General features: G+C 41.3%; 1 protein-coding gene across 1 annotated transcript in view; it reads left to right on the top strand.

Annotated features, from left to right (window-relative positions):
* The window catches only part of hydin (HYDIN axonemal central pair apparatus protein), a 138,653-nt gene extending 128,621 nt beyond the window's left edge, over window positions 1–10,032 (top strand). Inside the window, exons 88-96 of the mRNA XM_051951466.1 lie at window positions 410–519; window positions 740–962; window positions 2,685–2,894; window positions 3,010–3,173; window positions 5,453–5,603; window positions 5,684–5,914; window positions 6,016–6,240; window positions 8,759–9,040; window positions 9,403–10,032. Of these exons, the coding sequence (XP_051807426.1) occupies window positions 410–519; window positions 740–962; window positions 2,685–2,894; window positions 3,010–3,173; window positions 5,453–5,603; window positions 5,684–5,914; window positions 6,016–6,240; window positions 8,759–9,040; window positions 9,403–9,612 (1,806 nt within the window). The 3' untranslated portion in view covers window positions 9,613–10,032. The remainder of the gene's footprint in view (window positions 1–409; window positions 520–739; window positions 963–2,684; window positions 2,895–3,009; window positions 3,174–5,452; window positions 5,604–5,683; window positions 5,915–6,015; window positions 6,241–8,758; window positions 9,041–9,402) is intronic.
* The last annotated feature ends 2,050 nt before the right edge of the window (window positions 10,033–12,082 follow it).

Genomic DNA, 12,082 nt, shown 5'->3' on the forward strand with positions numbered 1-12,082 from the left:
AAAATGAGATGAAAATGAAATTTTGCAGCTAGCAAATGAGATAAAATTAAATATTACACCTGAAATTAAAATGAAAATGAAATATTGCACCTGACAAATTAAATGCAAATTAAATATTGCAGGTGAAAAATGTTATGAAAAGTACATATAGGCCTGAAAAATGAGATGAAGGTAAAATATTGGCTTAAAAAATAACCTGAAAATGAAACGTAGCTAGAAAATTAGAAGAAAATGAAATATTGCACATTACGTTGACAATGTTCACTAACATGAAATATTGCACGTGTGTTATGAATATAGACAGTATTTCTGAAATGGGTGACTTTTTAAATGATCCTCTAATAAGCGTGTTTTTCTCTTTACTCTGTATCTTGACTGCAGTAACATTAATACTTATTTAAACTGTCAGGATGTGGAGGTTCTGCTGGACCCGGACCACGTGTCCTTTGGAGCTGTAGTGCAGCGCTGTCAGACTAGAAAGAAGATTTTCATGAGGAACACTGGAGACTTTGGTGCCAGGTATTATATTATCCAGACTGCTATTTTCTAAATTGTTTGTCTCAAAGTTAAAATCCCTCCTAGACTGTAGTAGAAATGATACAGAAATGCTAAAAAACAAACACTCAGACTCACAGTTTTACTTCAATCAGTAATAAAATACTCAGAATTCTCCACATATTACAGTTGAGTAATAACCTTCTCTCTGCTTTTTATTTCTCTCTCTCCACCTTATTACCAGTTTCCAGTGGAAAACAGAGAGCTTCCCTGCAGAGTTGTCCATTAAACCAGCTAAAGGATACATCAGCCCGGGCACAGATGTTCCCTTTGACGTGACTTTTGCCCCTGTGGAGCTCAGTAATGACATCAGATATGAGAACCTGTCCTGCTTCGTGGAAGGATCGTCTGCACCCGTTACGCTCACCGTCACTGGCTCCTGCATCGCCGCCTCCACTAACAAAGAGGTCTGACCGATAAAGTAGAAAAATCTGATCGATTGTGGGGCGTTTCCGACTGACCGACTCCTTTTATTATGATTACCAACATGAAGTAAAGATTGTGTTTTAATCTGAATTACTGCCATAAATTTGTGACTTTAATCTCAGCTGGAAAGCATTTTGGTTGTTGTTTAACATGTGCTATACCAGCCCGATCTCACGAGGATTCGTGAAACTGTCACGTAAGTTTTAGTTTCGGTTTCGTGCGCACCAACACGATTTCGTCATGTTTTTCGTGCCGCTCACCACGAAATGCGCACCAATGTATTTTAAACGGCGGACTTTTCGTGCCACTCAGAACGTATTTCAAAAGAATGTGTATATTATATTTTTAATGTAAAACCGTGGCGAATCCAACGCTATATTTTGCATGACATCGTTCCTAAACATAACCCTAACCATAACCATAACCATAACCTAACCATAAGCCGGTGGTACACTTACCAATTTGCATAGGAATTTCAAGAATGTCCGGCGGCCGGCGGCCGCAAACGCGATCACACAAGCAGTATACGCCGATGGACAGCTGAGATCGTCATGAATCCGCCGGTATAAACCACTTTCAGATGTGATTACCACAGCGAAAAACATTTCGTGGTGAGCGGCACGAAAAACATGACGAAATCGTGTTGGTGCGCACGAAACCGAAACTAAAACTTACGTGACAGTTTCACGAATCCCTGTGAGACCGGGTTGGCTATACAGGGTGGGCCAAAAGTAGGCTTACACTTAGTAGGTAGGATTTCAGTCAATCAACCACCCAACCTGTGCTTTCAAGTGTATTTCTCATGCGATAAATTGCCTGGCGTGAAGGTGGGGGAGTATTAAAGTCTCCTTGCCATGATGTGTGCACCTGCTCGACATTTTCACGCTTCCAGTACTGCTTTAATATCCATTTTCTTTGCTCTTAGTTTAATTTGTTTGCCATTGCCCACAATCCCTATAAAAATATCAAACACTCATGAAAATCTCAATCAAAATCGGAAGAAGTAGCTTAATAACATTTCCAAAACTTGAATAAAGGATATGGAATACTGGTTTGGATGAATTACATCTAAAACGTGAAATAAATAGTAAAACAACTGTAAGCCTACTTTTGGCCCACCCTGCATAGATAACGTGCCACAGCAGTAGAGGTTAGAGAGTGTTTTAATTTCTCATCCCAACTCAAATCTTTCCTTCAAAACGAGGCTTCTGAACATATTAATGAAATATATGGACATACAGTGATTCTTTCTATAAATCACACGTAACACATCAATGTAACTAAAAGGTTTTTACTCTTGAAAAACTAGCAATTTGGGAATTTGGATATTGATTTTGAGGCTCTTCCAGCAGACATAAAACCTAAAAGCCGCCTTGTCAGCGGTGTAGCTCCTGTGTGAGGGGATGGTTAAAGGCCAGCGTCAGATAATGTGAGACGTTGATTTGGCTCATTTGGAACGGACTGTTGACAGAGGTAAAGATTTGCAACAACCATCAGTCGGTTTCAATTAGCTGAGTACCTCTGCAGTCTGAGAAAAGGCTGTAGAAAAGTTGTTTTTAAAATGCGTTAAATGTGTTCATTTTATTATAAAAGCATGGATAAGTTTTTCTGTGTCACAAAGAGGCAAAGACCAACATTCTTATATTTGTAATTGAGGCGCTATTGTGTGATTTGTACCTCTTTGGATCTCTTTGTGTCTCCAGGTGCTGAATTTTGTTTGCCCGGTACGCAGCTCTCATACCCAGACACTGTCAGTGGTCAACCCCACAAACCAGCGCTGCAGCATCAAACCTGTTATTGAAGGCGAACAGTGGAGGGCTTCACATTTTGTGACCTTTGAACCACATCAGAACAAGGCATTCGAGATCACCTACCAACCGCTGACCATGACTGCTGCTGAAAAGAAGCACCTGGTAAACGGAGCCATAATAATTAAAAACGGTTCATTCTGTTGCTGTATTAAATGCATGTACAAAGTGCTTAATCTTTGGCACACACCTAATGAGTTCCAGCTTCTTCTTTTGTCAGGGATCCATCTTTCTGTCCTTCCCTGATGGGACCGGCATGTTGTACACTCTGCAGGGAACCGCTGATCCTCCCAAGGCTGAGGACACCTTAATGCACGAGCTGCCTGCTAAAACTCACCACACAGAGCTGCTCCCTGTGCACAACTGGCTCTCCAGGCAGCAGCGGTAAAAATCACACACCTTGAAGTCACCTATCTTTTAAACTGTACACCAATCAGAGCTCCTGCTGCGTAGCTCCCCGTCGTGCCGACAAACAATCCCCGACCTCTCAGGGCATTGACATGAGGCCTGGGGGTGTCCTTTGGTGTCTGGCATCAGGACTTTGCCAGCAGATGCTTTGTTTCCTTTGAGCTGTGGGCTGGGGCCTCCGTGATTCGGACTTATTTCATCCCACAGATGCTCGACTGGACTAGGATTTGGGGATTTAGGAAGCAAGATCACACCTCGGGCTATTTTGTGTGTTCTTTGAGCCACTGCTGAGCAGGTTTTTGCTGTGTGGCCGGGCTCATTGTCCTGCTGTTGCCATGAAGGAGTGTGTTTGGTTTGTAGCATGATTTAACTCGGTGTCAAAGGTTTTCTTATCAGAACATCTCAATCTGCTGTCACTTAACCTGCCAGTGGTTTTAATGTTATGGCTATATGAGTGTATGCGTCCTATTTTGCTGTCCTTTTGTAATTCATAAACTTGTAAGAACTTTATTTACACCCTCGTGGCCGCTGGAAACGAGCTGTAGACACAACATTGACATATGATAATGTGTTTGCCCTGTAGGCATCTTGTGACTAATTAAATTCCTCTCAGTCAAATTAAATTTGATTACCTTTTAAGTTGTTTATACATAACCGTTGTGTAATTTACACATCCAGCAGTTACAGCGCGACATTAGCATTCATTTGGATTTATGTGTCAAGCCACCTGATGAATCAACGTCCAACATTTACTCTGAGTTTCTTATACCAACTCCTAAAGGAAAATAGCTCCTAAGTGCACCTTTAGGTTCATCAGCTAGTGTGTGCCTGTGCCTGCTGCCTAAACTGACATTATGAGAGCAATGAGAGTGATTAAAATTTTAAGTTGTGAACCAGATGGCTAAGGAAAGAGCTGGAAGTCACTTTAAAGCTCCTTAAAACTGAATGGAGCTGCAGATTTAACCCGCAGTCCACTTCAACACTAGTATTATGATTATAAATATCAGTTTTTAGTGGTTAGGGTTCCTTTTTATAGATTGGACACCATGAAATCTTTGTTTGCATTAAAGACCTATGATCAACACATGAGTAGCAAGACGTGAAATGAAATTCCACATTTTTACATTTTTCAGCAGCTGTGTGAAAAGTAAAGTGAAGGAGATTGTCTTACAGCTGTATTTGAGCCGCCAAGCCTTTTCCACGGTGCCAACGTGAAACCAAAGCTATTAATAAATTATTTGCAACTTTATTTATTTAGCACCAGGATTTACAAAGTGCTTTGACAGACGAAGAAAAAGCAGGATACAGAGAATGCAACATAACAACAATTAGGACAAAATTTAAGAACAAGGCAACAGATGCAAAAGTGCAAAATGAAATATGTCGATATTAGTCAAGTCAAGTCACTGTTATTTCCATAACACATTTAAAGCAACAGCCAAAGTGATTTCCAGTAGAGAAACAAGATTACCTCCATAAATGTACACATTTATTTATAGGTTCAGACCCCACAATTTTATTCACAATGTGAAATTGCCTGACTAATTTGATCACAAAGGTTCACTCTCTACAGTATTGTATTTAATATAAATTAATCGGACTAACCTACAATGTTTTGTTCTCCAACAAATTTAAGAAATAAGTTACAAGCTGCACACTGTTTTAAAAAGGAGACAACAGATGCACAAATGCATAATGCAATATGTTAATATTAGTCAAGTCTAGTCACCAATATTTTTATAGCACATTTAAAACAACAACCAAAGTGATTTCCTGTAGAGAAACAAGGTTACTACTATAAATTTGTACATTTATTTAAAGACTAAGGCTCCACAATTGTCAAATCATAATATGAATTTACCTGAGCACTTTGACAGGCTACATTTAAGGTTAACACTCTGCAATATTATATATAATATAAATTAACCTGACTAACCCGCAATATTTAATTCTCCCACAAATTACCTGACAAATTTATAAAATAAGGTCACAAGCTACACACTGTTTTAAAAAAGAAGACAACAGATACAAAAATACACAATGCAACATGTCAGTATCAGTCCGTTCAAGTCGTATTATTCATATAGCACATTTAAAGCAACAGCTATTGAGCAAAAGGTAAATTCTAGTAGAGGAATGAGATTACAGATAGAAACTTATCCAGAACAGGTTTACTTAATCTACCTAATTTACCTACAAGATCAGGTTACAAGCTACACATGGAAAACCCAACTCATGAGTGTTTCTGTCCTCAGGTTCTGTGTGCTGCTGGAGACAGTGAAGCCAGAAAAAACAGATCCTACAGTCTCCCTCAGGGGTCTGAAGTACATCGATGTTCCTGCTCTGTCCAGGAGGGACTATGAGATGACTTTCTTTACGTACAGAGAGGGGCAGTACAGCACCAAGGTTTGATCTCACTCACGTTCCTGTGAACACGTCTGGACATATTTCTGAGCCTCACATGTCACTTCAACCCTTTTTTCCAGGTGACCTTCTGTAACAAGGCGACAGGTGAGTACTTGTTCTACCTCGTCACCTTCAAAGCCACGTCCCCAGGAGTCCTGTCCACCATGGAGCTGGCGACTACTGTGCGACGAGCCGTCTCAGCCACAGTGGAGGTGGAAAACCCTCTGACCACACCTGCCAGCTTCACCACCGAGTGTAAAAGCCTCGACATCAGTGTCCCGTCTCAGCACACCGTGTCAGGACAGTCCAAGGTGGATTCTGACTCCATCTTCTGTTACACTGGGTGGACAAACACAGTGTCTTCACTTACAGACTCAGACTGACTCTGACTCTGTTGATTTCCTCTCTTCAGGGTGTTTTGAGCTTTGACTACCAGCCTCTGCAGCCAGGCGAGTCTACAGCTCGGCTGACGCTGTCTAGTAATGATCTGGGCTTATTCCACTACGATCTGCTTCTCAGAGCTCTGCCTCCACCACCAGAAAAAACAGTACTCTTCAACACTTCACTGGGCAGCAGCGACACCGTCCTGGTCAAGTTCATCAACTACTCCCGCTCCAAAACCGACTACGCTTGTACGGTAAGAAAATAGTTCTCTTCATCCGTGCTAAATATCAGTCCAGTGTCTGTAAATTGGGATATTTGGTATATTTCTGATTATCTGTACCATTATTTTAATTGAGACTGCATAGTGGCTTGGTGGTTAGCACTTTCCCCTTGCAGCTAGAAGATCCCTGGTTTGTGTCCGGCCTTCCTGGAATCTTTCTGCATGGAGTTTCCATGTTCTCCCTGTGCATGTGTGGGTTTTCTCCTGGTATTACGGCTTCCTCCCACAGTCCAAAAACATACTGAGGTTAACTGATTATTCTAAATTGCCTGTAGGTGTGAATACGAGTGTGATTGTTTGTCTGTATTTGTAGTCCTGTGACAGACTGGTGGCCTGCAGTGTGTTCCCTGCCTTCGCCCCAAGTCAGCTGGGATAGGCTCCAGCCCCCCATGACCCTAATGAGGATTAAGCAGTGTACAGATAATGGATGGATGGATTATTTTAACTGACCGATTATTGATAAGTTAAATGCTCCACTTCAGCCTCCTCTCTCTGTCTGTCGCCACTTTGTGGTCTCAGAAATGTCTCTCAAGCAGCAAAAACTGAACATGAGACACAAACCAGGAAATAAGTTTCTCTCACAGTGGCTAATGCTATGCTAACGGCGAGCGGCTAAGTTAGACGGCAGCCACAGATTAATCTGAAACAGAGTCTGGAAAGCAATAATTAATAATTCTTTAAGATATGTACCTTAGTGAGTGCTAAAAGTGACAGAACAGTGAAATATTAAGAAAACAGAGAAGAACAGCAGTGGATCCCACATAAACAGAGGAGAGCGTCCCAATGTAATCACTCCTATTTCTATTTTACATATCGAGTTATAGTCACCCTAATTAATGAAGAGGACTAGTTATTAATAACAGGTTCTCCGATGATGTTAAACATTACATTTAATGTGTATTGGGTCCGAATATCAATTATCAATCTTTTATGATTGACCTTTTGATGCTCAGTGTGGGTCAGGAGATACCCATTTTCCATTGGATTTGACCCACGTTGCGCATCAAAGGGTTAACAGTAATCAGCATTAGCATCGGCCCAGTCAGTCCCTGAAGAATATCAACATTTCTATTTTGATTTCCTGTAGAAAGTGTTAGCATTTATTCTAGCAATACAACCCTTGCGGCCTGAGAAAAATGATTTTTGTCTGTTCTTTATAACTCATAACTGTAGCTCAACTGAGAGAAAAATGGAAATTGTTTTTGGTTCTCAACACAAGCGGAAGATATGCTTTGTGACACAATGATACCAAAAGCTTCAGTGGAATGCAAATGGATTTTTTTTTGTTCTTGAACAAGTTTCACCTCTAATCTATGAGGCTTATTCGGTTCTGACTGACTGTTGGATAGATGCAGGCATTTATCTCGGGGCTCCTGGATCTCCCCTCCAGTCAGTTAGAACTGAAGAAGCCTTTTGGATGAAGGTGAAATGTCTTTAACAACCAGAAAGAGAAGTTCAGTTGCCTTCTGTTGAAGTACTATGACCTGGATGGCCGAGAATCTTCACAGACACTCAGAGACGTACTTACTAACTGTAGCTACTGTAGTGCAAAGCTCAGTATTTTCCTTTTACACAGGCAACAGTCCACCTCTGTACTGTATATTTGTGTTTATAACCAGCTTCTGTGTATGTCTAGAATATATTATGAGCTTGAAAGAAATCAAGCTGAAAGAGCCAATTAATTTTTTAGACCTTTATGCCAGCGCTATAAATGTACAGTGGGACGGAAACTCAATTTCGTGAAATTTGTTGTTATTTGAGTGTTACTTGTGGCTGGCTGCTGCCTCTCTCCTTGCTCTCTCTGATCTCCGTCCTTCCGTTACCTGTGCAACTGCAGCACACCTGAGTGCTGTTAGAACTTAGGGAGGAGGAGGGTATTTAGGGAGGCAGGAGAGAGGGGCAGGCAGAGCAGAGGCATGAGCACTGCAAAGCTACAAGTCCTCCCCAGACAAACGTGGATTTTTTTGTGTTTGTGCAAACTTTCCTTTTGTGATTAACAATGAGTTCTTCTCTTTTCAGGCATTTGATACATTCCACCCCATGCATGCTTAGATTGCTGGGTTTTGTTGTTTTAGTTTGGCTGTAGTTGCTTGTTTTTGCTGTTTTTCTTTTGTAGCAGTTATTTTTGGTCAGACAGCTTAGTTAAGATGGTGACTGGTCTGAGGGCCCATTGCCGGGTTAGCCACGTTCACCACCACTCTTTTGTTTCTTTTGGCCAGCAGCTGCAGCCCTTTACCTTTCACCATTATTTCTACACTGACTAGTTGGATTGTCCATAAATAAAGCAGTTTTTTCCCTTCACCAATTCACCCGCTGTGTCTGTGTCCAGTTTATATGTTGCCGGTCTCTTTATTTGTTTGAGCCTAATTTGTTAATTTTTAAAGAGGCCGTAAACTAGAGAAAACGCAACCAATTAAACCACACATTAGAGCATCTTATTTGTGATATATTCGCTCTCACATGTTCCCTGTCCGTTCTCTTTCTCCTCCAGACCGATTGCTCGGAGTTCAGCGTGGACAAGAGCGTCCGAGTGTCTCCGGGTTTCGGGGAGGGGTCGGAGGCCAGCGTGGAAGTTTGTTTCGAGCCTCATCAGCTGGGTGAAGTGAGAGGCCAGCTCAGCCTGTCCTCATCAGACGGCGGCGAATACATCTTCCCTTTACGTGGGATCTGCCACCTTCCAAAAGCTCAGGGTCCGTTCAACATCAAGGCCGGTCGCAGCGTCAGTATCCCCTTCAAGAACGTGTTCCCGCAGACCGCCGCCTTCTCCTTTCAGGTGAGGAGCTCGTAAAGAGGCCCTTAGACAGATAGCAGATCAAAGATTGGAGCAAAAGTTGAAATGTCTTATTTTGGAGAGTAAATGAGAAAGAAAGCGATCAATAAGATTCTAATACAAACACAGGCAGCCGCACAGTGCCTCATTTTCTTTCAGTATTTATTGGGTGCACTGCCGGCCTGCATGAGGCACACAGATTTAAATTTATCCTGCTACAGCTTGCAGAGTGGTCACTTTTATCCTCATGTTTAGAGTAATGTTGCTCCTCTTTATCCTGGATGCAACCTTTACATCTATGATGGCCCACTTTCTGTTGATTCTGTCTGTAGCAGATGATTTGACCCATTTTGTGCTGCTTCTAGGTTGACAACCCCTGCTTTACAGTCAAAGGAAGCGGCAACGTCCCCTCTAAAAAGACCCAGAATGTCGTGGTATCCTTCGAGGTTCCTCCAGGAGGCTCTTCAGGTCCGTGGTTCGGCAGGTTGACCATCTCCAGTCAACGCTCTGAGGGCCACCACAAACTCTGCTCATGGATCTATTACCTAAAGGGTTACCGCCCCGAGTCAGCTTAAGTACATGTAGATGACAAAATGAATCCACATCTGCAGCCATTTGGGCTTTTATTGTTTTTATTTCTATTTTCCTTCAGCTACATGTGTTGACCAATGATTTATCTGAGGCCGAAGCTGTTAATAGTAACATTAATGCCAAAAAAAATCCAAGCCAGAATTGCCTTGTGCATGTTTGAGGTTTAAATAATTAGCTCTCACAACTGTGTTCGTAAATATTTAATATTTAACTGAATAAATGCTGGAGAAAAAACTAAAAGCTGCACAGTCCTGCCATTACATTCTCATTTCCACATGGGGGCAATCATGTCAAGTGATTTCAGTGCTTCAGCAGACGGGGCGAGATGCATAATCTACCTGACTTCTCTGCCTTTTTGGTCATTCTGATAAGCTGTGTATTAAAGTGTCAACTCTCCAACAGGAGTTAATTTGTCCAAACCACCCTGTGTGCTGTTAGACACCCGGCACATTGCAGGAGAAAGACTCGCAACCCGGCGGAAAGGGCAGAGCTGAGGGAGTCGCTCATTACCAAAGGTTAGATCTGTCACATCACACATGCACACGCACACACGTAAACCTCTAATGAGGTGCTGGAGTGACAGTTAAAGAGACACTCCTTTCACTCCGGGAGAAAAACCCTCTGATCCTCCCTTTGGGACGCAGCAAGCAGCACAAGACCGGTGGCCCAAACCTCCCGCTGAGGCTGTTTAAAGGAGGAACCGGCTTTGTTCCGATGAGACATTAAACCAGAGGGGAAAACAAAGTGGATGTCATCACCTGTCTCACTATTCAGCCCGCTTTTAAGCAACAATTAGTGGTTTTAGACGGTCTGCAGCTTCAGGACAACATGCATGGAGGTTATGTCTGCTCACAACATCTACATACACTGTAAAAATTAATCTGTAAAAATAAACAAATCTGGCAACAAGGGTGCCAAAAAGACACCTGACAAAGATGGAAAGCTGTAACATCCGAAATTGTACAACCAGTAGAAATGACAATGTGTAACACAGACAATATAATTTTTCAGTGTTTTTTAAAAATATTTATTTTTATATATTTTTTTAGGCTACAAGTCACACAAGATGTTTGTTGTTTAAATATCTTTTAATGATGTGAAATCAGCATTTTCCAAACAAAAATGTATATTTTTTCAAAAAAACAAATCAACTTTTTACATCAAAGGCTAGCTGAATCCTCCTGTGACCAGAGGCATCCCATCGTCGAAGGATATTCTCCCGGTTCACCTCCACTTTCTGATGCACATGCATCATCGCCAGGCCTGTCAGTCTGTCGTTGGCCATGGTCGATCTAAGCCATGTCTTAAGTCTTCGCATGGCTGAGAATGACCTCTCACAGACACAAGTCGTCACTGGCATGGTTAGAAATATCTTCAACATACATTGTATGTTGTCTGATGAGCCAGGCGCTCATCAAAAAAAAAAAAAAAAAAAAAAGCGCCGGACGCGCTCTCCGCTGTGGATAAAAGTAATTAAACTCTTTGATCAGATGATCTGACAGGCCGAACTAGTGCCGAATTATCTAAAAAAATATATTGTGGTCACCTTGGTGTAGATGGGCGGGGATGTGGTCTACAAAGTGCTAATAATAAAAACACTAGTTTTTGAACGGGGTTTGGCCCGCTGCCAAGCGCGTCACAGGGCGCATTTGCGGGTACGTGCATCAGCTGATCAAACAGCTTTTCACCGCAACACGCACACAGGCACAAACAGAACACAAAGCCCATGGATGTTTACCACAATTTACAATTTACAAGCACGTTTCACAGAGAGGTTTCAAGTTTTTATGAGTTTATGTTTTATTCAGTTGGGCATATTTGGCGAAAAAAAAAAAAACTCGGAAAAAATAGGTGAGGTCCGGACCTCGCTGACCTCATACCTGGCTACGGCCATGCAGACAATATTTACAATTTTTTTTAAATTAAAAAAACATTCACATGTGAATTTGTGCTTTTTTTCTGGCGTGGTTTTACATGATGTTACGTGTAATTTCCTAAAAACAGTTTAAATCTGCATCATAACAGTTGGAATGTTTACTATCTTTCAACATAAAAAAGGCAAATATGTGTAAATTTTTAAATACAGATTGAGTGCAGTAAAAACAGTAATTTTACAGTCAAATGTTGCAAAGGAACAAATTACTGTGATTTATTATCTGTAAATTCACAAAACGGTGCAAAATACAGTTACCATCTATTTAAAATTTTGAATTTTTTTTTATCAATGTACAGCCACAATAATACAACAGCAAATAATCGTGCACTTTACCATTTTAGTAGGAGACATGGTGGCTTCACTCAGGCCAGTAAACTGTTCTCTATAAATATGGAATTAATGGGATGTAATAAAACAATGAGATCCAGTAAATTCCATAAAGTACATTAAAGTCACTGTAAGCCTCCAAACCTTGTAAATATCACTTCCCACCACATCTAAGAGTGTTTACTGGTTCC

Source organism: Acanthochromis polyacanthus, chromosome 8, assembly GCF_021347895.1.
Source record: "Acanthochromis polyacanthus isolate Apoly-LR-REF ecotype Palm Island chromosome 8, KAUST_Apoly_ChrSc, whole genome shotgun sequence".
NCBI classification, from domain to species: Eukaryota; Metazoa; Chordata; class Actinopteri; family Pomacentridae; genus Acanthochromis; species Acanthochromis polyacanthus.